This window comes from Henckelia pumila, chromosome 2, assembly GCF_033568475.1.
Source record: "Henckelia pumila isolate YLH828 chromosome 2, ASM3356847v2, whole genome shotgun sequence".
In the NCBI taxonomy this organism is placed as follows: domain Eukaryota; kingdom Viridiplantae; phylum Streptophyta; class Magnoliopsida; order Lamiales; family Gesneriaceae; genus Henckelia; species Henckelia pumila.
In genome coordinates, this window is record NC_133121.1 from 160,133,485 (window position 1) to 160,161,077 (window position 27,593).

Genomic DNA, 27,593 nt, shown 5'->3' on the forward strand with positions numbered 1-27,593 from the left:
TATATATATATATACCATAGATTTTTTTCCCTGTTTTTTTAAGCTATGTAAACATATACCATAGTTGGTCGAAACACAAGTTATTGTTTTAAAAAAATTAGGATCAATTAAGGATGTTCATTTGAACCACTCGAACAAATCTAAACCGAGTGGAATTGAACGTTTCGGTTCGGTTAAAAGTCAAAATATTTATGTTTTTTCGTTCGAATTAAAATTTAACCAGATAAAAAAAGTTAAAATATTTTAGGTTTTTTCGTTCGAATTAAAATTTAACCAGATAATTTTAAAAAATATAATATTTAATTTATTTTCGTTTTTTGAGGTTAATTCATGAAAGTTCCGAGTATTTTTCTTGAAAGTGGCCAAGAAATAAACATTTGAAAAAAAATAGAAAGTATATTTCAACCAACTAATTAAATTTGTAATTTCAAGTAATTATGTTTATCAGCCTATTTTAAAAACTTAAATTGTTACAATATTTATTTTGTTGGAATGATTTGATTAAAATAAATTAAGCTGTTAAATGTACTTAAGTTATTAAGTGAATGTCCGAGTGGATTTTTTTATAGTGTTTAAAATATATGTGCAGTATCTACTATGGCGACAAATGGATAATATTCATATCATCAAATGAAAAACGTATACTCTAATTAATTTATAAAAAAATTTGGCTTCTATTTTCAAAATGTATCACATAACATCTAACTCAAAATGTAAACAAAATATTGATATATCTTATAAAATTTAAATATAGCATATAAATCAAAATTTTTAACATATAAATAAAAACATAATTCAAAATAGAAATCAAAATACATTAATTATTACCTTTGAACATAATACACAATAACTTTACTAGTACATGCAATTAGTGCAACCAGAGATAACAGAAACAAAATAATAAAGATCAGAAAAAAAAAAAAAAAACTGTTTTTGGTTCAATTAATCGAAAAATCAAACCAAATCAAATATACAAAAAATAAAAAACTAAAAATCGTACCGGATTATTGGTTCGATTTTCATTTTTAACCGTTTTCGATAGGTTCATGTGATTAATCAACCACACCATAAACACCTCTAGTATAAATTATTAGACAAATATTATTGCAGATGGCCTCATATATTGATTATATAATACATACATATAGCCACACATGAAATACATACCAAGTGTAAGATTATATTTCGCTGAAAATATAATAAATCAATTGAGACGAGGATTATACATTTGTTGAAAATATAAGTTCAATGTCACATATATTTGATTGTGTACATCCTCATTGAACTTAATTATACTATAATCGTTTTTTTTTCAATTATAGTATAATTCTCATCTCAAGTGGTAATTCGAGACTCAATTGTAACAATTTTCTCTGATCCTTAACTAAAAAAAATATAAGTTCAATGTCATATTTATAATTAATAATCTGATTTATATTCAAATAATCCTAATATCATAATTGTAAAGATAAATGAAGTGTCATATTTGAATTGATTATATTTGTATGTGTATTATACTATAATTGGGGAAAAAAATACCAAAAGACTGAACGACCATTTGAGATGGTAAAATAAACCATGACACCATTTTTAGCTGTTCAAGCCCGCACTTATAATGGATGGGCAAATGAACTAAAGCCCAATACTACACTATTTATAACCCGCAGGCATGTATATATATTAAGCCCAATAATCAGAATTCCTAAAATCCATAATTATCAATGCTGATTCAGAATAATTATCAAATCTGATAAAACAGTGCTTTTATTTCTCTCAAACTGAGAGAAAAAAAATATTCATAGCTAGCAATTATACACACCAGTAATTGTGGCACAATGCGTGCAGGGGCGGTCCAAAGAAAAATGAGGCCCGGGGCGAAGATTAGAGGAAGAGTTTCTTACATTAATTTTAAAAAAAAAATTGATATTTACACTTCTTTTTTTTTATTTGTACTCCATTTGTAAATAAATTTGCATTTCATTCTACACATGAATTTGAATATAGGTAACACAAAATAGAGTGTAAATATAAAATTTCATTTAAAAAATCAAATATGATCGAGCTATATGAAATTATCATCATATTTTGTGAATATAATTATGATCCCGAAAAAAAATCACATTGAACTATTAAAACTCACAATTTAAGTGTTAATTTAATTTAAAAGCAGTTAATTTAATCATTAAAGATAAATTAAATAAAATTCCCAATTTTTAAAATTAAATTTCGAAATTTGTACCTTCAATCCATAATTTTCAACCACGACATGAAATTAACTATAAATATTAAAATATAACATTAAATTAAAAATAAATTGAACGATTCATAAGTTAAATTTTAACGCACACATAGGTCAAGAGAAAATTGGTAGAACATCAAGCTATAAAAATCAATGCCAAAAGCGTGAAAAGTGATGTCGACGACAAACAATATCAAATTGAAATGTGATGAACGAAGCGACAATTGAACATATTAATTTGGATTATAGCTTTGTTGTTGACGATGTATAAATATTCTTCGATTTTTTAAATAGCTACTATAATATAATAAAAATTAATTGAAATACATTAATACATAATATTTATAATATACATTTATAATATTTTTTTTAAAAAAAATTGGGGCCCCACTTGCCCGCCCTGGGGTAGGGCCGCCCCTTAATGGGTTCGTTCGACCTTATCCCATGGGTTTTACCCCCATGGGATAGGTGGCAGCATGTGAGTGGTCCATTCATGTGGGGCCCACGTCAATTGATGTGGGATCCACATGAATTGTCCAATCACATGCCTACACGTACTCCATGGGGTAGGACCGAACAATCCTCCTGAATGCGTGTGTGTACATTTTTTTAAAAATTTAAATTTTTGCATTGCAATATTTGTAAAATCATGAGAGGGACGACTGCATTAATTGTAAAATCTGTACAAATGAGAGATGGTAAAAAATTATAAACAAAACGCAAAAAATAGAAGATGACAGTGTTTTGTGGAGGAGAAAATTGTGTTACAGTTAGAAGAGTGAGATAACAAAGTGAAGAGGCATTATGATCATTTTGTCCGTAAAATATGTGAATATCATGATGATGTTTGAGATATTTATATAAAATTATATTGGTCTACTTAGGTCGAATCAAAATAGTTAATAAGAGGTCGTCTTGCTTTATTAATAACTAGTCACCGCAGAACACGCGTTGTGTGTGGGCACGGAGGTGTGCATAGTTGGTGGGCAGCATAGCAAAACTATATATATATATATATATATATATATATATATTGTGGATCAAAAATCCAATTTTATAAAATAATTATGTATTTTTTGTACGGTCGTTGAGTTTTTTTTAGTGGAGACGTTTTGTTTAAATTTACTTAAGAGACTTTTGTAAAAAAATAAAAATAAAATACTTAAGAGAAGAGCAAAATGGGAAAGAATTTTTGGTGTGACAAACAGTTTTTCTAATGCCCTCAACTATTATAATATAGTAGAGATAATAATAATAATAATAATAATAATAATAATAATAATAATAATAATAATAATAATTTAGAAACACGTGTTGCATTTCTTGGTGAAACAAAATAATTTAGAAAAATTACTGAAAATGAAAATTCCTCATTTTGTTTTACTCGTACTCACTTCTACACCACAATTCATTTTTTAAATCCTTTTTTGAGCATTTTATTGATTGTTTGTTACATGGTAAGAATTTATTTATTTATTTTTTAACATTTTTTTTGTGTGCCCAGTCAATAATAATAATAATAATTACTAAAAAGTTCACATAAATACCCTAGCAGGCTAGCAGTAGCAAGGTGGTTAGTGGTTAGTCTTCGGAGTTCAATAGGATTTAAATTTGGTGCACCTACCAATTTACTACATGGCGTGGGCCATATTTATTTGAAATTGTTTTTTATGAGACAGTCTTAAGAGTTATTTTTTTAAAATGAGTCGTTTATATGAGTTATTCATTAAAAAATATTACATTTTATGCCAAAAATATTACTTATTATTATAAATATGAGTAGGGTTGACCCGTATCACGGATGAGACCGTCTCATAGAAGTGTTACTCTATTTATTTTTTAAATAATTAGATTTCGTTTGAACATGAACTTTAAAAACATTTTCAGTAGTTTATAAGTTTAAAAATTTTAAAATATGCGTTTTGATAAAATTTTTGTAAAATGTTTTTAAAAAATATTTTTTAAAAACTGTTATCAGAGTATAATTTTAAATTATTTGAAAGGTGGTTTTAGATTTTTTTTAGAATGGAACTATGGAAGACAAAGATGAACGACAGTATTTTTGAAATAATAAAATATTGTTTAAGAATATTTTCCAAACACATATTTATTTTTAAAACAAATTTTAAATCATTTTATAAAAAAATTTAAAAAAACAATTTTATAATTTTTTTTTATAAATACATATTCAAACTAAACCTTAGATATTTGGTGAAAACTCAAACCAGATTGTCTTTGATTTAATTTTGAGAGTCGAATCTTTAATTTGATTCAACTTTATTTCTTAATTGAATTAGGTTGTCTTTTGTTTGAGTAAACTAATTACCCGTGCAAACCTCTCTCGCGTGTTTGTTAGATTGTTTTTTATTTTTATTTTTATGAGTAATGGTAACATCATTAACCCTTTCGTTTGATTTTATAATTTGTTTTTTTTTACATAAAAATTAATGTTGAAGTTAAGTTAATATTTGATTACGAAATATTTGAATTAAAAATATAGAGTTTTGACGTCATGACTCATGAGCAATCACCATGAGCTAATACATAAGTATCAACCAATGTAATATTTTGTACATATAATAAATGAATATTACGTTAGTCGATATTTAAATGTTTGACTAGATGGTTCAATCAGAGATCAAATTTTTAAAAATATGATTTTTGTTATCTTGTGAAACCACGGAACATAATAATTGGTAAAATGTCATATTGGTACACAAACGATTGAAAATAACTTAATTGATACATGATCCAATTAAAAGATCAATTTTACCCTTAATATGAATTAATATTATATTGATTAATTTTAAAATATCATATTTATTAAAAATTAATTATATATATAATGATAAACAATTGTCAAGTCAAATTATACAACAAATATTGTAATATATTGATATGATAAAAATATATATCACCGGAATCTGTTGATCTTGTGTTTAAATGATTGAAACAAACATAATCACCATTTTAGTTTTTCAAAATTTGGTATAAACATTTTCAACATTAAAGATTAGATCATGAAAAAACAAATCTCATAAGAAAATCTAACTCATTGTCTCAATTTACGTAGTTTTAATAACCCAAAATTTCTCCACATGATTTAATAATTTTTAAGTTTATATTCTTTCCACGTAGTAGCGGGTGTACCAAATGAATTTTACTCTATAATAATATAATTTATTTGTAGAATTATGACGTGGATAATGAGTTTTTTTTTTTTTTTAAAAAAATTAAGATATAATTAGGGAAGATAATTACGTAATTTGAAGAAGAATAGCGCTAAAAATTTTCATTGCACGTAGTAGTGTGGTGTTCTTTCTTTCAGTTTATTCATAAAATTCTTCGTACGCTGCAACTCTACATTCTCAGATAGCTCAGAGGATGAGTAATCAAGCCGAGTCATCCGATTCGTGAGCATTCGTTGACTCCTCGCCATTTCAGTTCCTTTACTTCGAAGAATCCGATTTCTCTTTTTTTGGGTTGAAATTTTGGCGGAAATCTGAGTTTTTTTTTGTTGATTTTGGATAGAAAAAGTGGGAAGAAGGACTTCTCGACGGCGATTTTGGAGAGGAATAAGGCGGCTAATCGGCTGATCGTTGACGAGGCGGTCAATGACGACAACTCTGTTGTAGCTCTCCACCCCGCTACCATGGAAAAGCTCCAGATTTTTCGTGGGGATACTATTTTGATCAAGGTTCTTACTTTTTTAGGGCTCTGCTTTTCAATATCTTTTAATTGATGTTTAGTTAGTGGGAGATTGATTAGGCTTTTTTTTTCTTTCAAAAAATTATATATTATTGATTCGTGGATGTAACACATAGATATTGTCGATTTGATGTAAGTATTGTTGTTGGGCTTGCCTTTGATTGAGAATTTCGTTGTTTAAATCGGAATCCCATCATTGCTGGAGGGAAAAGAAGTTTGTGCTGGTAATTTGGTTAATTTATCGTCTTGTCATTGATCTGCATGAAATACTGATTCCTGAATGAATTTAAGTTAGATCGCGAATTATAAATTGGTTTTATTGGGTTAGATTCTATAATAGCTTGAATTATTATGACATGGTTTGGATTAGAAGTTCCATTGTTGCATCTGAGGATATCTGACACGTGTTTCTGCGTTGGTGTTATGGAGAGGTAAATGCTTTGCTACACCGGATGATCCGGTGTAGCATCCAGCGTGCATTGGGCTTGGGCCCACACATTTTGTGGGGCCTCATGCCCAATGAATGGTCCAATCGTCCAGATCCACCGGTGGATCATAGCATTTCTGGTTATGAGATGGCCATAATTATATGCAGGAAGCTACCAACTTGTTTCATGAATATACTATAGAGAAAAAAATACAAAAAAGACAGTGAATCTTATATAAGTGCATTGGTATATGGTTTATCACTGAATGTGGTGTGCCATATTAATTATTTGGCCAAAATAGATTTTGGCTACTAGACTGCTAAATTATCCGCTTACCAATTGCTTCCAGGGTAAGAAAAGGAAGGATACAATCTGCATTGCCCTTGCTGATGATGCATGTGAAGAGCCAAAGATAAGGATGAACAAGGTTGTACGCACAAATTTGAGGGTCCGGCTTGGAGATGTTGTGTCTGTGCACCAGTGCCCTGATGTTAAATATGGAAAACGTGTTCATGTACTACCCTTGGATGATACAGTAGAGGGCCTCACTGGAGATCTGTTTGAAACATACCTAAAACGTAATACTTATACGTGATTTACGTTTTCTATGTTCTGCATGTTTCATTTGGTGTAATGGAACAAATTTTTTGTTGCATGCATTTTCGTGGAGTTTTGTTGACTGACAGAATAATCTATGCAGCTTACTTTCTAGAAGCTTATCGCCCTGTTAGAAAAGTCGACCATTTTCTTGTGAGAGGGGGGATGAGAAGTGTGGAATTTAAAGTTATTGAGACTGATCCAGGTGAGTATTGTGTTGTTGCCCCCGATACTGAGATCTTCTGTGAAGGAGAGCCTGTCAAACGAGAGGATGAAGATAGGCTGGATGAGGTTGGTTATGATGATGTAGGAGGTGTTAGGAAGCAGATGGCTCAGATTCGTGAATTGGTAGAGTTGCCTCTGAGGCATCCCTAACTTTTCAAATCTATTGGTGTGAAACCACCCAAGGGAATTTTACTTTATGGACCCCCAGGTTCTGGAAAGACCTTAATTGCTAGGGCTGTTGCCAATGAAACCGGTGCTTTCTTCTTTTTAATTAATGGGCCAGAAATTATGTCCAAATTGGCCGGAGAGAGTGAAAGCAATCTGAGGAAGGCATTTGAGGAGGCAGAGAAAAATGCCCCGTCTATTATTTTCATCGATGAAATTGATTCAATAGCACCTAAGCGTGAGAAAACAAATGGTGAAGTTGAAAGGAGGATTGTTTCTCAGCTCTTGACTCTTATGGATGGGCTAAAATCCCGGTCCCACGTTATTGTCATGGGAGCAACTAATCGTCCAAACAGTATTGACCCAGCCCTCAGAAGATTTGGTAGGTTTGACAGGGAAATAGACATTGGTGTTCCAGATGAAGTTGGTCGACTTGAAGTTCTCAGGATTCATACCAAGAACATGAAGCTTTCTGATGATGTAAAGACCTAGACATCTTGAATCCAAATATATTGGTGCTCTGAATATAGTTTATGTGTTTGAAATGATGATGCTGTGTTGTAGGTTGACCTGGAGAGAATTGCCAAAGACACTCATGGCTATGTTGGTGCTGACCTTGCAGCTCTCTGTACTGAAGCTGCACTTCAGTGCATCAGAGAGAAAATGGATGTTATTGATCTGGAGGATGATTCAATTGACGCCGAAATACTCAACTCCATGGCTGTAACAAATGAGCACTTCCACTCTGCTCTAGGAACTAGCAATCCTTCAGCTCTAAGGGAAACAGTAAGTACTCTCTGTCTTGGATGTTATATAGTCTGTGCTCGTTACTATAATGAACTTTATGATGATAGCATATGTTCGTTATAATTGATGAAAGGTTGTTGAGGTGCCCAATGTGTCCTGGGAAGACATCGGAGGCCTAGAAAATGTCAAGAGGGAGCTTCAGGAGGTTATAAAATTCTTTAAGCCATGTTTCATATTGCCATATTTAATGATATGTTTATCGAAGTTGTTTTCTTCTAACTCCTTGGTTATCTTGTAGACTGTTCAATATCCTGTTGAGCATCCAGAAAAGTTTGAGAAATTTGGCATGTCACCATCTAAGGGTGTTCTTTTCTATGGGCCACCTGGATGCGGCAAAACTCTATTAGCAAAGGCGATTGCAAATGAATGTCAAGCCAATTTCATTAGCGTAAAAGGGCCTGAATTGCTGACCATGTGGTTTGGAGAGAGTGAAGCAAATGTTCGCGAAATATTCGACAAAGCTAGGCAATCAGCTCCATGTGTCCTTTTCTTTGATGAGCTTGATTCTATCGCCACTCAGGTTATATACCCTTTTAAGTTGTACATTTAGTTATCAAGATCTTCCCTTTTGGCTATTTTCAACTTTTGTTGATTAACTATTTAGTTAAAAGTTCAGAAGTTTAAATCTGCAGTAGGCATATTGAGCCTTAATCAGGATGAACAAAGAAGAAAAAGGAACCACTACCTTTGGTTGCATGCATTTGTATTTTATATTTGCGTAAAAAATAGAAACTTTGTCTTACTGGCACCGTGCCCTTGTATTGTTGCAGCGAGGAAGTAGTGTTGGTGATGCTGGAGGTGCAGCTGATAGAGTCCTCAACCAACTTCTAACAGAAATGGATGGCATGAATGCTAAAAAAACTGTTTTCATAATTGGGGCTACTAACAGACCTGACATAATTGATCCAGCACTTTTACGTCCTGGTCGTCTTGATCAGTTGATATATATCCCACTGCCAGATGAGGATTCACGCCATCAGATCTTCAAAGCTTGCCTCCGCAAATCACCACTTTCCAAAGATATTGATTTGCGAGCTCTTGCCAAGTATACTCAAGGATTTAGCGGTGCAGATATCACGGAAATATGTCAGCGGGCATGCAAGTATGCCATAAGAGAGAACATTGAGAAAGTACGTTTCTATGCCCACCACCACCCTTTTGATTATTTTTCCTTTTATATTTTTCTTTACATTTCTCTAACACGTGGTCAGTGGTATTTACTGTTTATTAATATAATTGGCCTCCTCTCCTGTGCACCTTCCAACTGGATTAAAATCCTTTTCTCGAGGTGATACTGGGTGATGGTTTTTATTTTTCCTCTCATGCTAATTTTGCTGAAATTGAAACACATTGCGAAGTTGGGTATCTTTGTTACCAGTTTCTCTTCCTCAGTTTCTAGTTTCATTAGTATTTCAGTTGAATGTCAAACTATCCGCTGTATTTGGAAAAACTTAAATAAAAAAAAAAATCATGAAAGCTTTTGAGTCTTTTGCTACTATGGTGACATGGAGGCGCAAATGTTTTTGCAGGAAACTCCCACTATTATTTTAACTCTCATACGAATTCACCAACTAGAGACAGAAATTCCACATAGTGCTGAAATCCGAAGTACTTAGATTCACTTTGAAAGAAACAAGATCCGATGGAGGCTATTAATTACCCTTTAGATTATTTCGTAACATTACGTACTTTATGCTTTTACTTCATTACATAATTTGTGCTGGCAAAGCTAGCTATCAGTTTGAATAGAGATCGACAGTTGTGATGATTTTATATTTTTATGCATCTAAATTTATAGACACCTTTGCCCACATCAGGACATAGAAAGGGAGAGGAAGGCAAAAGAGAATCCCGATTCCATGGATGAGGATGCGGTTGATGATGTTTCAGAAATCAAGCCTGCACATTTCGAGGAGTCCATGAAATATGCTCGTAGAAGTGTGAGTGATGCTGATATTCGTAAGTACCAAGCATTCGCGCAGACGTTGCAGCAGTCGCGAGGATTTGGAACAGAGTTCCGGTTCGCTGAATCAGGAGGTGGAGCGACATCTGGATCCGACCCATTTGCAGCCTCTGCTGGTGGAGCCGAGGAAGATGACTTGTATAATTAGACTTCCCGAGTCTGAGATATTACCCTTCAGTGACTATAAATTCGAAAAATATGTTTTTGCAGGCTTCACCGGGAACCAGTGACAGCAAAACTAACACTTAGTTTACTTTTCTCGATCATTTATACTTGTGGACTCCAGGATGTCTCTGAATTATTTTCTTTTGTTAGAATACTAGGGCATTTACTGGTGGCTTCCCTTTGGTTGTCTGGCTTGTGATTCTACATTAACATTTTATTTGGTAATTTAAATTTGTATTCGAGACTTTGAATTGAAATTGGATTTGGTCGGTAGACTTCTACTTCGCTATTTTGGTCAACTGTGTTAAATTTCAATTTTTGTCGTGTATCTTTCGATATTTTTTGCCAACGCGCCGGATTCAACAAAGTCTTTGTATTAATAAAAATTTATAATCAAGATTAATTGGATGAACGACCACAAAAGAAAAAATATACCTGTGAAAGAAATAGGAACTTGAAAATTTTACGTGACAGAATGTGAATTGAAAATATTCAAAGCAAAAATAGAGAACAAATTGTTCTGTTAATGAAGTAACTTGTTTGGTATATATAATATACCCCAAACAAAAAAAAATTGTTCTGTTTATGAGGCAACCTGTTGTGTTCTCTGTTTTTGCTTTGAATATTTTCAATTCTCATCCTCCCACATTAAAATTTTCAAGTTACTATTTCTTTGTCATCTATATAGAACTTAATCTTGATTAACAGATATAGTTGGTAAAGAAATAGGAACTTGAAAATTTCAGGAGGAGGATGAGAGTTGAAAATATTCAAAGCAAAAATAGAGAACAAATTGTCTGTTACGAACGTAATTTTTTTTGTGTATATTATATAAGGATATTTTATGGTACATCGGAAGAAATACTCCCATTTTTGTGTTTTCTCCACGAAGTACTGTTTCCTCCAAATTTTCGCGCACATTTGGAGAAAAATGAGATGCATGTCTCATGGTGTAACATAGACTAACCCATATCATATAACCAGGGGCGGAGCCACCCTTGGGCTAGGGTGGGTTCCAGCCCCACCTATTTTTTTTTTAAAAAAATTTAGTAGTTTAAAAATTAAAAAAAAAAATTTAGTCCCATGTAAAAAAAAAAAAAAAAAAGAACATTTCATTATAATTTTTGGTTTATTTATTGTCGCAGGTTTTAAAATTATGCGATTTTAAGATAAATTCGACAATTCTAAATTTTGTCGAATATTTAGTTGCGATAATATTGATTTTTGATACAAATGAATTTTTAAATTTGAATTTTTACCCTAAAAACTATTGTTGTGAAATTTAGAAAAAACAATCAATTGATTGAAATTGAAATATGCGAGAATTATTGACTTTGCAATTATTATTGAGCTAGTATTGCGATTTTTCTAGTTAGAATAAACTTAAAATTCAATAATTATGAGATTTGAAAAATAATCATTTGTTGTAAATTTTTGGGATGATTGAAATTTTATAGTTAGGTCTTTCAGAAAATGAAAAAAAATTTAAAAGTTATTTTTAAACTGAAAAAGCATATATCGACATATCAGAGGCAGACATAAATTACAGTTTTAGGTGTGTAGAAAATATCAATTTCAATCAAAATAACCTATCGAGTTGAATTCATCTAAAAAATCGTTTCAGTTAATTCATAATTTCGGTTTTAAATTTTAAAAATATTGGTTAGGTCGCTTTGGTTTCGGATTTTAACATAATTGTTTTGTTTACTGAACAAACCTAATATTTATTAAAAAAATTAATATTTTTAAATTTTCTAATAAAATTTTATTGGAAAATAGAACTAAACTTGAAAATATAGTTTTTAATAAATAATTTAAATTTATATAATTCAATTTTTGATGTAGAACTTATTTTTTAAAAAAAATTTCTAAAATATCGAGATCATTTAATTTGGTTAGTAATCAAAATAATATATTATTTTTTGTTTGATTTTTTTCGTCTTTAGAGTAAAGTTCAATCGATTCGTTTTAATGAAAAAAGGTTAATTTCATTTTAGAAAGTTTGGTTCGATTTTAACTGACTTTTCTCATATTTATATATATATTGTCTAACACGGGGCGAAACCAGCCCAGGTACTTTTCAATCCTGGCTCCGCCCCTGCATATAACATAGATTAATTTTTCCTGCTCTTACCGTTAGCCTTTTGCTGTTATTTTATTTTATTATTATATGAATGACTTCTCATTGAACATCACTACCGACTCAAAAAAAAAAAAACAAAAAAAAAAAAAACTGTCTCACTACAAATTGTTGTAGCAATAGTCTAACAATAACAAAAGAAATTCACGAAAGATTTATATATATGTATGTATGTATGTATATGTATTCTCGCGCGCACACAATATGCATGTATGTATACGTAATATAAATTGCGTAATTTGATCCAAAAGCCATCGCATTTCATTTCGACTCATGATCATGCAATAAGTTTGACTCAAAGCACACCAGCTGGAATATAGCTAGAAACTATAATTTTCATTTAAGATATAATCGAAGCAAAAATGAAAAAAAAAATAAATACAACAATTAATAATCTGAGACTCAAATCTCAGTCCCAACTTTGCAAATCAATCCCTCTACCTCTTATTCATATCTCCTTCAATCCCTCGACAACAAAATATTGTACAAACATCACCAAAAACCTCACCTTCATAACATGGCTAGCTAGCTAGCTATGGTATCCGAGAAAACCCCCCAACCGAAAAACACCTGAATGACCCAAGTGTTTGATAGTTCACGAACCGGCTAGGCGCGGACGAACGCCTCGACCCTTTCGGCAGGCAATCTTTCACGTCCCTCTCGTGAAAGAATATCGGTTGCTCTCCGCGACTCGAAAACGGTGTCATCGTGATGTAATGCGTGGCAGTCGAGGGTGCGCTAGGCGATATAGATCGTCCCTTGTGACGCGAAAAGAAGGTCGCAGGGAAGTAATATCTAGCGGTGGATGGTGCACTAGGCAGTATCGGTAAGTGCCTAGCCATTGCTACATGGATTGGTAGGAGAAAATTGAGACAAATCAATGTAATGTAAACAACATTTGTAGGCATTTTGTTTTTGTGTGTTTTTTTGGGCAGTTATAAAAAGAGGTGAATGGGAGACTTAAATAGGCACGTGCGAGGCAGTTTTGGACAGCACGACTAAATTAATTTCAATGTTCTACAAAGCTCGCTTAAGCTCGATTAAGCGGCCGTTTTTTAGAACAAAAGATTTTATTTGTTTTTTAAAATGAAAACATTTTTATAATTATGTATATTTATAGTTTAAAACTTGAATTATCTATTAAATATTATATATATGGTTAATCTAACATTTTATTTAATATTTATCTTAAAATAATTAAAATTATAATAAAAATTAAAAACACGTTTTTTCACGCTTAAACTCGTTCTAAACTCGCTTAAATTTGAAAAGCTTGAAGGTTGACCTCCGCGCTTCAACACGCTTTACGCTTTTTAGAACCTTGCTAAATTTTATGGATGACCAACAAATTTAGTTCATACTAGCTAGTTACACACGTGTGTTTTGTTAATGTATGTATTTTTAAACTACTATTTTATAAGATAAAATATATGTAATATATAGTTATTATTGTTATTAAAAAAAAACAAACTCAAACAATTTAATACACGTTGGAAGTTACCTTCAAATTAAAATCTGAAAATAATTGAAATTATTGAATTTCACATTTGATTTTTAAAAATTGCTTTATTAGATGTAGGGTTATTTTCGGAAATTCACTTAAAAATATCAAAGGTAGTTAACTAGGGTTTAGTACATGCCGCCCGCAGGGTACTACCCTGCGGGTGATGTGTAATTCCATGATTGGTCAAAATTAGTGAGTCTCACGTGGGGCCCACTGATTTTAACCAATCATGAGCCACCACGTCACCCGCAGGGCACTACCCTGCGAGTAGCATCTACTCAACCGTTAACTAGTTATTATAAGGTGCTCTTGCATTATAATAGTAATAGATAATAAAAGTTAATTTCATTATAAAACTAAAACACAAACATCGTATTATCCGGCAGAAAATTATTAACTAAGATATAAATACGCAGTAATAAAATTGTATATATCTATAAAAAAAATTATTTATATTTTTCTCCATTTAATTATCATTCCAAGATTCTCATTTATAAAGATGGATGGATGGTTACGTGAGCATGCATGAGTTGGTGGCAAGAGGAAGAGGATGCTCGTGAGTTTTCTGTAACACATTTATATGAAAATATATTTCAAATTTCAACCTTAAAAATCCCATTAAATAATGCATTTACAACCAACGGTGATATTTTTTTTGTGTGTTCACGTCGGGTTGAGTTAAAAAAGAAAATTTGTATCATTTTAATTTCTTCCCCAAGAATAATCGAAACAATTAGAAATGAAGCACATATATACTTTATGGAACGAAAGTGACCAAAAAAAAAATAATCATGAGACGTATTTTTCTTCTGATGCGATTAATGAAAAACATTTTTTTTTAGTTTAAACGTTTATTTTTCACAACACAAAGTATGAATGGGTCGAACCACATAATCACATATATAAATTCTACTATCTATTTCAAGATTATTGCTTGTATTTTGAGTTTATTACACTGGTCAAAAAAAGTTTATTATTATTATTATTAATTTTTAATTTTTGTTTTTGTTCTAATTTGTTTTAATAATATGTTGGTTTGACGTTATAAGGTTAACTTCAGTTTATTCTACATTACTCTTCGAGAATCTTGTGACTATTGTCCGTCCGTACATTACCCGAAGTATCTCCAAATAAATAAACGTAACATATTTTTATTATAATTTTCTTTAGTAATTAATATTATCATCAATTTTTTGAAAACAATTTGAGAATATCAAAATCTTAGTTTTAAAAAAGCAAAGATCAAAATCAGTTGTTAAACAATTCAAAACTTTATTCGTTAATTGAGTTATTGCATAAAAATTCAATATATAAAATTAAATTTTAATATTTTTTTTCCAAATAAATTTTAATTGCCTAATTAAAAAAAACCTAACAAATATTAAGAAGGTCGGCAAACGAGATTGCACACGCTCTTGTTTTTTTTTTTGTTTGCACACGCTCTTGTTTTTTTTTTTTTTTGTTTTTTTTTGCTGTTTCTTCCCATTCCCAATTTGTTCGGGGAGACTAGAATTTTTTTTAAATTGATAAATCTTGTAATGAATTTTTAATCTTCATCTATACTATATTATAATGCTTGAGACCATTATAAAAACTGTTTTTTTTTGTGTGACGTGGGAACCCGCAGCCGCTACCTTTCGGTGCGCTCTGGGTAAAACCCCGGATTAACGCAATAGCCTGCAAACTACGCTAGTCAGGTAAACCACACTAGGCAAGCCCTGTGTGACAGGCTAGTCCAAGAAGGTGTTGGCAGGAAGAATCGAACTCCTGATTTATGACCAAGAGTTCACCTACTCCATCAACTTGGACACTCCCTTGGGGCTTATAAAAACTGTTTTTGGTATGGTGTGATGACACCAAAATTTTCTTCCAGATTTGCCCTTTTATTGCAGCCAAATTTTCACTTTGCATCAGTTTTTTCCGTTTCTTATTCAATTGAAAATCTAACTTCTCACACACATGTATTTTCGGAGCACAAAATTTTTATATAATACATTATATTACACACGCAAGGCGTAACATCACAAGCTCTTAACGTAAAAAGAAAAAAAAATATTATTTATCGAAATACTGGTTGAAATAAATTTTATATCTTATAATTCTAATTAAATATAATCTGTTTAATTTTATCAAAATTTTCCTGTATGATATAGCAATAGCATCGATATTTTTCCCATTCCTTTTCATTTAGCTCTAATGGAACTAAGCTTGCAGACTCTTCCTCGATCGGTCGTCTCCTTCCATTACAGTAAGTTTGTGAGCACAATTTTTTCTTAAAATTCATCAATGAATCTTGCAATTTTCATATATTTCTTTGGCTTCTGACAACTGCAAAGCGTACTGTTATCCATATAATGCGGGTAAATGATGGAGGTGGGTTTAGTGGTTGCAAATTCACTCAAAGATTTAATCTTTTTACGCCCTGTGTTTAATGATATGAGGAACCCTTTGTTTGTTCAGTAAAACTTTCGACCTGACTGAAGTTAATGAGAAGAAAGGTAATATTTACGACTTTTGTGCTTCATTTATGGATATTGAAGTGTATATGGCTATGGTTTCTTGATGGGGTTTTTTTTTTTTAATTTTATTTTGGGTTGAATCATAAAAATGAACTGAATTTTGATTTATAGTTTGGTTGAAACGAGTTAATGAACTTTTTGAGGGCCAATAACAATTACCCAACTCAAATCTTTGGAATCTTTTCAGTTGGCTCGAACATCCCATTTTACTTGTTATGGGACAGTGTCTTAAATTGGAGGTTAATGGCGAATTGAGGGAGCACCGAATTGGTTGTGAAGTACAATTTATGGGGTTGGTTTTATGCATTAAGTAAGTTCTTGATTTGATATATATAGGACATTTATATCTTTCATAGATGTGAGTTGGCAAAGTGATGCAAATTTATTAGGAGTAAGTTTCATTTACTTTTATAGGTTTACTGGTGTGAAGTTGAGACATTGGATTTAATGATTGTTAAATAAGTGCATTAAGCAAGAGCAGATATGGGGGATGGAGTTTTAATGTGAACTGGAGGCTGGGGACTTTGCATATTCGGTGGCTTTAAGCAGGAAATTCCGGGCAAAAATTTGTTAGAAGGATTTAGCTCTATGCTCTTATTATAAATGAACAGACTTAGAGGAGCAAAGACTTGTTAAAAATGAATGACAAAATTTGTTGGCTTCGTGAGAACATTATGATTTAGTTTTCGGTGTACTAGTTTGATGGATTTTCACTGAAATCATTTGCAAAAGAGTTGGTTACTGATCAGAAGAGGGTTTGATCCAAACTATATTGTAAGCATCTGGGCGAATTTGAAAATTCACGCCCTCATAATCGTGTGCCAACTCTTCTATATTTCGTGAAGGGCCTCAAAAGTTGTTTCACCCAAAGTAAAAGTTATTCTATCTATTTATGTTTCATTTCCATTGATAAGGCCATAAGCAAGGGAGGGAAAGGACTTTCCATACCCATTAGATTAAATTTATAGGCAGCGTTTTTGGTTTGAGCAACAATTGTATTGTTTGCGCAGTTGCGGCTCCAAAAATGCTAATGATTTGTATCTGCTAGACCTTGAAAATTTCTCATACAATTTTATTCGTTGCTATATCGAAAATAAGTCTGGACCAATTGAATTGCTTAACAGTGCATGTATGGTGATGTATTTTTTAAATGGTAACCGAATATTCGTACACCTCTCTAACGTATAATTGTATTTTAGGGCAAGTTCTGTGCCAAATATGGTATAATCTCCAACTCATCTACTTCAAATCTTACTTTGAATCGAATAGTCTCACCATATTCTTTTTTACTTTATTTGGATTAATTCTCAAGATTTATTTAATATGTTTGTATAATTAATAAAGTAATTTGTTTACTTACAGCCTTCATTAAAAATCCAGCTCATCTCTGTTTATCAGCCGGAAATTCTGCTCACAAAATCCAGCTAAATGCTGGTTCTCTATATGATAGTAATGCGAAAACACGAGGCAGAGGATCAGTAATCACATTGCTTGCGCTGCCAGAAACAGCGGTCTCTGTTACTGTTGCAGCCACAATTGCTGTTGCTGCTGCTACATTTCTTGGGCGAAAATCCAACACCTCGGATGTAGCAGAGGTACATGAACACAAATTAAACGAAATTCTTACCGTCCAAGTTTTTCTCTTTCCCCTGAAATGTTCCTTGGATTTAAATTTTGAAACCAGCAGGCTCCCACAAAAACATGTGAGGACTGTGGAGGTTCAGGAATTTGCTCAGAATGCAATGGTGAAGGATTCATGCTCAAGAAAATGTCTGATGGAAGTGCTGAGAAAGCGAGGTTGCTGGCTAAAAATATGGCGAGTAGATACACAGCAGGGTACGACGAGTTCTTTTGTTCACATTTCTGAACCTTCTGTAGGAATGAATTGCTTTTGTATGATAAAAATTGCAGCCGATAGTGATGGTGCAACTCAAACTTATCGAATTGCATAGCAGTAAACCGTGCCATGCAGTCAAACACGGATTACTCACGCCCTTCATCAAGTTATCGTAAAAACGTTTTGTTAATATGTGCTAGTGTGTTGGCAGGCTTCCAAAAAAGTGGAGCTATTGCACGAAATGCTCCTCGGGTCGATCCTGTAGCACTTGCGGTGGAAGTGGGAAGCTGGGCTCCTAGAAGGAGACATCCTATGATAGTTCAGACTTCAGAGTCGGCTTTGAAGCTGGTGGTTCCATTTTAAATTAAGAACCGTGTACTCAATTTTCGATCACTTAGAGTAGTTCGATCGTACAATTTGATGAGGATCAGATCCAGGTGATGATATTTTTCTTCAGAAACCGGGTAGAAGATTCTTGCAATATATACTGTGCAGTTTCGAATGAACATCAAATTTTTGCTACTTATATTCTCATTATTAGAAAAAAATCCTTTGTTACATTCACTATGGAAATAAAAATTAGCCCAAAGTCATGACCTTTACGGATCAAATTACATAATGAAATAGATTAGGTAACTCCTTTTCTTGACCAAACTGATAATTCTATGTGTGGAAACATATTAAGATCATGCCGATCGAAACATGTTTCGTGCTCCCGTAGTCGATTGTTGGGAAATCTAGCTCAAACGACTATTTTCCTACTCTTTTAGAGTTACATACTTTGGGGATCGAATTCTTATCGTACCGTTTACCCGAGTGTGTATTACGTTACCAAGAGGTTTATCAGTGCAAGCTAAAGAGCATTGAGCTGCGGATTTCCATGCTATAAACAAAAAAAAGAATGAAAGGATGCACGTAGTTGATTGGTAGAAAATAATGAAAACTCTGATTCCAACAATATAGTTGGAATTAAACCAATGTCCAGCCGGCAGCAGAATTATGGTAATTATTCTCACAAAAATAAATAAATGGAATCAAACATAATTCCATATGTGTAACCATAGCATATATATTTCACTCTCACACGTAGTTAACTAATCCAGGTTTGATCGTTTGTACTTGAAAACACATATATCAGACATAGTTTGGTGTGGCGTTTGGCGGTGTTGGTGCTGAGGCGACACGTGTCCCCCTTTCGGATCGACTGTTTTCAGCGAATTTCAAGGTATTTTGATGCATCCCTTGCTGCTTCTCATCCTCGGTGTAGTCGGCGGAGTAATAGTGTTCTTCGGTGAACTTGACGTCCTTGGAAGGTGGAAGAAACATGCTACCCCATTGTGGGAAGTGAACCAATGTGACGGGAAGAGTGCAGGCCATTATCATGATCCCCATGTTCCTGAGGCCGACGGCTGTGTCGTGCGTGGCACTGGTGAAAAAGAGCAGTTGTGTTAAGCCAGAACCGAAGTTTCCTCCAGCTCCAGTCATGCCAGATATTATGCCTAAGGATCTTCTTGAAATGAAAGGGACTATGCCGAAAGTTGCTCCACAGGCTGCCTGGGCGCCGATAGAGAATATGATCATATGTGTAACGGCCACAGGAAGGGAATTGGCCTCCCCTAGAAGTAAACAGAAGGCTCCTCCCATAGTTTGTAGGGTCCATAGGGTCCAGAGTCTGCCTCTCATCCCGAATTTTCGGGCTGCAACATCGGACGCGTATCCGCCGAATGGGCGAGCAACCAGGTTAGCCATGCCGAAGGTGGCTGCTATGGTTCCGGCAGTACGGAGTTTGAGGTCGAATCTGTCGTAGAAGTACTCGGCGATGACATTATCGGTAGACAACTCAACTCCCATGGAGTATCCGTAGAGGAGTACGAAGATCCAGGTCCTGTAATTGGTGACAGCATAGCGAAACACCTTCCAGAATTGATCTTTGGCAACTTCCCCCTTCTTCTGCAAAGCACTTAAGTTCCCATCAGGCAAATCTTGGCCCAAAGTCATCACCAAAATACCCATAATCACATGAAGCCAACCCGGAACGAAGAATGCGATCCTCCAGGCTGTAAATGGAGTGGATCCCGCCTTCCTGATGATCTCATACAGCAAAGGCATCAGCAGCTGCGTCGCACCTCCTCCCATATTCCCCCATCCTGCCGCCGTCCCGTTCACCGTCCCGATAATCTTGGTATTGAACATAGTACTCATCCAGTACTGGCACGAGACGAAGGTGGCCAGGGAGAAGCCGATCATGAAACGAACCGCCACATACCCGCCAGCCGACGACACGAAAGACATGCAAAACACCGTCGGGGCGGAGAGCATGATCAGGAAAGCGCAGCCGTAACGTGGTCCCAGAAGATCACAGACCGCACCCATGACAAGCCTAGAGAAGATACTCCCGGAAACCGAGGCGACCCCAGCATTTCCGATGTCTCCTCTGGTGAGGCTCAGGTTGTCCCGGATAATGGGAACCAGTGGAGCAGCTGCGAAAGTGGACACAAAACAGGTGAAGAAAGAAATCCAAGACAGGTGAAAAGTCCTCATGTGTGGATTGGCAAAGGAAAATAGCTTGAACTTCTTCGCCTTGTGCTCCGAGTCCACCGGCAAGTCGAACTTGGCCGTCGTGTCAGTCGGCACCATCGGCGAAGCCACCGAGAATGCCAGCACCGGCTCCCTGCCGGTAACTCCATGCATGGAGCTTCCAGGAGACCCTTCCATATCCGCCATTGATTTTTCTTGATGATGATCAAGAAATATTTGCTACTAAATTATTATAATGTATGTGAAATGGAAGAGGGTACGTTGATTAATATTCAGTGATTAAATGAGTGATTGGTGATGAAGGATAGAGGAATCTAGCTAGGTAGAGTTGTTTATATAGTGTGAGAAGTTGACATTTTGGATGAGCCTGTGGAGGATCCCAATGGTTAGAGTTTGTAATATTATGGTTTGTTTAATTACAAATTAGAATCCAATTCTCCGCATCTGATTTAACCTTATCGTATATCCCAAAGGATCATATTCAACTTTGGTATTTTTTTAATGAGAAAAAAAATGTCAAAATAATTATGTGAAAGTGACTTCATCAAATTGATTTTAATGCAAAAATTTTTTAAAAAATTAATATTGAAATGTAACTTTTATTTTCAGAACATTGAATCTCTTTGTTGAAAGGGAATCAACCGGCGGATACCAAGGTCTTGTTATATAATTTAATTTCTCTAATACAATATATCATCGCCTCATCTTTCATGAACCCTAAATATATATGTTTTTTAATAATGACCTTATGTCGTCATTATATAATAAACAACGTTTTATGCGTTTACCTATGGTTACACTACAATCTGATCTCAAATCTCAATTTAATTTGTATAAAATTATTGAAAATTAATCACACTCCCATTTCATCAAAATATCAACCCACCAATTATTTTAATTAAATAAAAATGAATAAATAGAATGGAATCAAGATATCAAATTTCGGAGGAGGTCTAGGTTTCAAGATCCATCATAAGTATTAAGGTCCTCCCTTAATTTCTAAAGAAATAAAATATTGTATATATATTCTCATCTTATTTATGTTACGATTGATATATGCTTATTATTATCATTCCATAGAATTATTCTCAAATACTGTTTGTGTAAGTTGGGTTATGAGCTGATTTTGGTGGAATTAACGTGGAGCTATATATAAATTTTGAATAATTTGTGTTCACATACACGCAATTATAATAAAAGATTTCGTCACAAAACATAATTTTCCAAAACTGATGTTTAAATTTAATTTGCTCTTTCAATAAAATTGAAATATAATATATAAAATTTCTAACGGTTTGATGTATTGAAGGGGTTTTTTCTTAATCGATCATTTGGTGGAGATTTATTTTCAACAAGTTGTTGATAGCTGCTTAATTCGATCGCGTCTATATTAATTAATTTATCCCTGGACTGGTGTCTCTAGCCGTGTGTGAAAATTAAAAATACAGAGAGGCACTTACTGTGCTTACGTATACTTATACATATAAAATAACCTTGAAATTATTTTATTTAATTTGGCCAAATTATTGGGCAACATTTTTGCAACTGCGGTCAAATTTATTTGTGCAACCACAATACTTGCTGGCATTAACTTAATTATCACTTACGTACGGGGCATGAATAGCTATACAAAATATAGTAAATGGATATTTGTGTTGCATGCAATTACACAAATAACGAAATCATTTATTGACGTTGTATCAAAAAAATTATAGTCAATGAAAACGATGCAACTCAAATTTTTTAAATTGTATAACAATTGTTCAAACATCACGTCTTAAATTTTATGAAATATAAAATACATCAAGGTTTCATACTGCTATTGAGGGTATTTTTTTTTAAAAAAAAGAAGCATAAGATAATTCAATTTTAATGAAATATAAAATACAGCAAGCTAGCTAGGTTTCATACTGCTATTAGGGTATTTATTTATTTTTAGCTAGGGTTAAGTTTCAATATAATTAGCGTGAAGAATTAATAAATAGAAAATAGCAAAAAATTTATTTATAACTTAGTGTTTAATTTGTAGATTAATTTATCTATTAATATTTGACTTGGCACATTAGAACTTGTGTACGTTTTTTTTTAAAAAAAAATTATATAGTTTTTACGCTTAAGTATCAATTGATTACGTACTTAAGCATGAATACTTGATGCTTAGCCTTGAGGCTTTACACCGTTTCGTGTTTTTCATAACTTTGATTGGAATTACTGAAAGTTCAATTAGGTTTATTTAATTTTTAAAACGTTAATTTCAGTCCCCACAAAATTAACACAATATCCTCCATAATTTATAATATAACTAGCTAGCACTTGAGCACACAATGTTCGTAAAATAAAAAAAATGATACACGCGACATATGCATATGTTACTTTAATGAATAGTATTATAAAAAAAATTTAAATAAAGGGGGCGAAAAATTGCAAACAACTCGAGATCAGCAAAATTAATATTTTTATAATTTTAATGTAATTTTTTTTCTTTATCATTTGAGGAAAAAACAACGGTACGTCGTTCAAACCATTTACGTATGCAACACTGGTACTAAACTCGGAGTAAAGATTAATTAATATGAATGATTAATAATCACTTGGTCAACTCATTATAATTAACAGAATTTTGATACGTAATCGCATAACCTTTCAAGAGCTCTTAGAGTTCTTAATTTAATTAAGGAAATTGTATATATTTACATTATTATCAACGTACATCATTTTCGAGATAAAGGGCTACAATTATATATAGTTTGACTTCATTTCACAGATGAAAAAAAAAAAATACAAGCGAGGAATGAGTGGAAAAAATGTCAACTTAAATTGTAATTATTTAAACTTAGAAACAGTGTAATATGACGGCCATGATAATTTATTATGAAAAAAAATGATGATTTCATAAAAATTATAGTTTTTTGGATTCGCTTGTCTTGATCTGATTCTGAGTATGTATCCTTATCTGGTAATAAACATGATTCCCATTTGTGTAAGTACAATGTAGGGGGTTAAAATATGGAGGTTTTTTTTTTTTATGGTAGATAATGGGAAGAAAACATGCATGAAAGGGGCAATTTACATATTTTATGAAATTTCGGAGTTAATACTAAGCAATTTATATGATTCTATATTTGTCGTTTTATCAGAAATTATAGATGCTGATAACAATATAATTCAATATTTTACACCGTACATAATTAATTCAAACGTCACATTTCAATTTATTTTCTATTCGAACAAAATCTTTCTACGAGGAAAAATTGAAAATACACTAACTGAAATCGGGACTAAATTCATCTTTATGTGTGGGATGTAGTACTGATTTTATCTCTTTTAATTTTACTCGTTAAGTGATACAGATCGTAAGTCATAACTATAACTTTGATCTCTTGATCATTAGAATTAACATACCAAATTTATTTCCTCAAAAACCTAATTTCCTCACACTGCTCTTACTTTTCCCGAGCTAAATATAAAAAATGAGACTCTAATATGATATTGGAGCTAGAACAAAAAATTTCTCATTAGGAACAATCGAATTCGAAACGTCGTGCTTAGACTGATGTACTATTCAAAATATTTTTGTTGCAATGTCACCGACTAGTGTTTGATGCTAATAAAATTATATGTGAAAAATTTTACTCCAAATTATATCAATATAAATATTTACCATATACGAAATTATCTGTTTAAAAGTTTATTCACCTTTATATCTCAGTGAGTTTATATAGTATTCATATATGTCTCCAGTTTCCAACTATTGTACTTGAGAGTTAAGCCATAATCTCATTGATTTATTGTCATGCCAAAAAACTTGTAGTAGAAACAATAAGTCATAATGATCTCTTGATTACTCACTTTACTTATTTCCTGAGACAAGAGGATATAATTATGGTTAATATGAGTAATTATAGAAATTAACAATCAATTGTGATGATTAATGCAAAAACTTCTATGATCTCTTGGTAGAATGGATCCTCCAAATCTTCTATGAAACAGGTCGGGTCGGGTATCAATGAAATCTGCGCAAGCAACAGCTAGGTCAAGGGGCGCCGAAGGTGTTTTCGGCGTGACCCCTCCGATGCCTAAGTCAGTGTCTTGAAGGCAGAGGGTATGATTAATGCGAAAACTGAGAGATATGAGTGCGTGAATGTAAAAGTGAGAGTGAGTGTTGATGAATAATGAATAGTGAGTAATGAATAATGAATAACGAATAGTGAGTAATGAATAATCACAACCATAACAATACCTGTATTTATAGGAAGAAAATAGTAAGTTACCTAGTCGAATTATAAAATGTCCTAGACTAGGACTCTTCATCCATTGGTCCCTTTGTAAGCTTATCTCCATCTCGTGAATATTTGAAAAGATCCAGGCTTATCTCATATATATCAGAGTCCTACTTGAACTCGAAAAGAATACTTGCGGCCCATTAGAAACAGCCTAGATCGGCCCATAATGACCAGCCCTGGTCAAAGTCCAACATAGTCCAAACTGGGTTGGACCTTGACATGTTGGGCCATATCGGATAGACCAATTATAAACGAGCTCGGGTTGAAATATTTTCTCGGGGTAATAATAGTACCTCCCTAACTGGTCTAAAAGAAGAATGAATTTAGACCAATAACGTAGAACTGACCCCGAACTACATGTGCTTCCTTTGGACGAACGGTCTAGATGAAGGTCTGATTAGAACCGAGCTCGAACAAAGAGCAATAGACGACAATCTGATGAAACTGAGTGTCAGACCTGACTGGGCTTTGAATACCACTGACGTGGGCATCTGAGGTGGACTTTGAGTGCCAGACCTGCCTGGGCTTTTGAGTTCCACTGATGTGGTCCTTGAGTGCCAGACCTGCCTGGGCTTTTGAGTTCCACTGATGTGGGCCATTGAAGTGGGCTTTGAGTGCCAGACCTGCCTGGGCTTTTGAGTTCCACTGATGTGGTCCTTGAGTGCCAGACCTGCCTGAGCTTTTGAGTTCCACTGATGTGGGCCACTGAAGTGGGCTTTGAGTGCCAGACCTGCCTGAGCTTTTGAGTTCCACTGATGTGGTCCTTGAGTGCCAGACCTGCCTGGGCTTTTGAGTTCCACTGATGTGGTCCTTGAGTGCCAGACCCGCCTGGGCTTTTGAGTTCCACTGATGTGGTCCTTGAGTGCCAGACCTGTCTGGGCTTTTGAGTTCCACTGATGTGGTCCTTGAGTGCCAGACCCGCCTGGGCTTTTGAGTTCCACTGATGTGGTCCTTGAGTGCCAGACCTGCCTGGGCTTTGTATACCGCTGATGTGGGCTTTTGATGCCACTGATGTGGGCTTTTGAGACCACTGCTGTGGATTTTTGATGCCACTGATGTGGGATTTTGATGTCGGGCCTGCCCGGACTTTATAAAGTGTTGAACCATAAATTGGGCCTTATTGCTAGATTGCATGCCCGATATGATATAATTGGGCCTTACTGCGAGATTGCATGCCTGATGTAAATAACCCAATAAAAAATTTAAGAAAAGAGAAGTCCAACAAATTTGATCACAAGAAAACAAACATTTAATTTTGATGGTAGAAGATGCCTCAGAATATTATTAATAATGATAATAAATAAAAATTTAATAATTTAATTCAAACATAAAGATGATTGAAATACTTATCTCGTTCACGCGTTGTCGCTGACGTGACTTTGGATATATAGCAAGATAATATCTTCCATACTTTGATCAAAGAACCGAATTGATGTGGCAAGCAAAAATCGATCTCAACCGTCCAGAATGTGCGTCAAGATGTTCTGAACTCATGATAAAAATTTCAAATAATTTCAACGATTAGACTTTTCGGAATGATTTTTTCAAGAACACTACTCAAAAATTATACGAGCAGATTGTACTGCAGCTCGGCGGTCCGAATCACCTTTTACAGAGCCCCAAAATTCATATCAAGATCTTCACCGTTCAGATACTTGATAACATGATCTTAAATACACATACCAAATTTGAACTCAATCCGACGGTTCAATTAATTCCTATGATTTTTTCAAGATTCTGATATGCAAGACCTACGAAGAACACACAGAAGCTGTGCGAGTGAGCAGCGTATGTTTGGCGGTCTAGATCTGATTGTACAGACCACCAATCACGATATTCACCGTTCATATCCTTGAAAATATATAGAAGCTGTGCGAGCGAGCAATGTATGTTTGGTGGTCCAGATCTGGTTGTACAAATCACCAATCACGATCTCCACTGTTCATATCTTTGCAAAAATATTAATAAATATGTTTGCAAAATTTGAACCCGATCCGACGGTTCAATTAATTCTTATGATTTTTGCAAGTTTCTGATGCGCAAGTCATGCGAAAATATATAGAAGTTGTGCGAGCGAGCAGCGTATGTTTGGTGGTCCAGATCTGGTCGTACAAATCACCAATCACGATCTTCACCGTTCATATCCTTGAAAACATATTAATAAATATTTCTGCAAAATTTGAACCCGATCCGACGGTTCAATTAATTTCAATGATTTTCGAAAGTTTGTGATGTGCAAGCCATGCGAGAATCCAAAATTTGTTTCTTCTCTTATACTCATCATCTTAACCCTTTGTTTTCAAATTCCCACAGACGGCGCCAATTGATGATGTCAAAATTTTACCTCGGGTTCGGTCTGGTAGAATGAATCCTCCAAATCTTCTATGAAACAGGTCGGGTCGGGTATCAATGAAATCTGCGCAAGCAACAGCTAGGTCAAGGGGCGCCGAAGGTGTTTTCGGCGTGACCCTTCCG

The 27,593-nt window shown here is 33.7% G+C and overlaps 2 protein-coding genes and 1 pseudogene across 2 annotated transcripts; 2 read left to right on the forward strand and 1 right to left on the reverse strand.

The window, feature by feature from the left end:
* Positions 1-5,540: 5,540 nt before the first annotated feature.
* On the forward strand, positions 5,541-10,534 carry LOC140880701 (cell division cycle protein 48 homolog; annotated as a pseudogene).
* A 5,563-nt stretch (positions 10,535-16,097) lies between these two features.
* LOC140880665 (uncharacterized) lies at positions 16,098-18,877 on the forward strand. The gene is made up of 4 exons (XM_073285295.1): positions 16,098-16,189; positions 17,823-18,055; positions 18,148-18,296; positions 18,509-18,877. Exons 1-4 carry the CDS (start codon positions 16,138-16,140, stop codon positions 18,594-18,596), a joined length of 522 nt encoding a protein of 173 aa, XP_073141396.1. The 5' UTR covers positions 16,098-16,137; the 3' UTR covers positions 18,597-18,877.
* A 441-nt stretch (positions 18,878-19,318) lies between these two features.
* Positions 19,319-21,123, reverse strand: LOC140880664 (high affinity nitrate transporter 2.4-like). The gene has a single exon (XM_073285294.1). It carries the CDS (start codon positions 21,019-21,021, stop codon positions 19,432-19,434), a length of 1,590 nt encoding a protein of 529 aa, XP_073141395.1. The 5' UTR covers positions 21,022-21,123; the 3' UTR covers positions 19,319-19,431.
* Positions 21,124-27,593: the final 6,470 nt, after the last annotated feature.

Excerpts from the sequence above, each read along its gene's own strand:
- LOC140880665 (XM_073285295.1), top strand. The coding sequence starts at position 16,138 with ATGGAACTAAGCTTGCAGACTCTTCCTCGATCGGTCGTCTCCTTCCAT. Across the intron at positions 16,190-17,822 it reads GGTCGTCTCCTTCCATTACA|CCTTCATTAAAAATCCAGCT; the intron begins GTAAGTTTGTGA and ends GTTTACTTACAG. Across the intron at positions 18,297-18,508 it reads GCGAGTAGATACACAGCAGG|GCTTCCAAAAAAGTGGAGCT; the intron begins GTACGACGAGTT and ends GTGTGTTGGCAG.
- LOC140880664 (XM_073285294.1), bottom strand. The coding sequence starts at position 21,021 with ATGGCGGATATGGAAGGGTCTCCTGGAAGCTCCATGCATGGAGTTACC.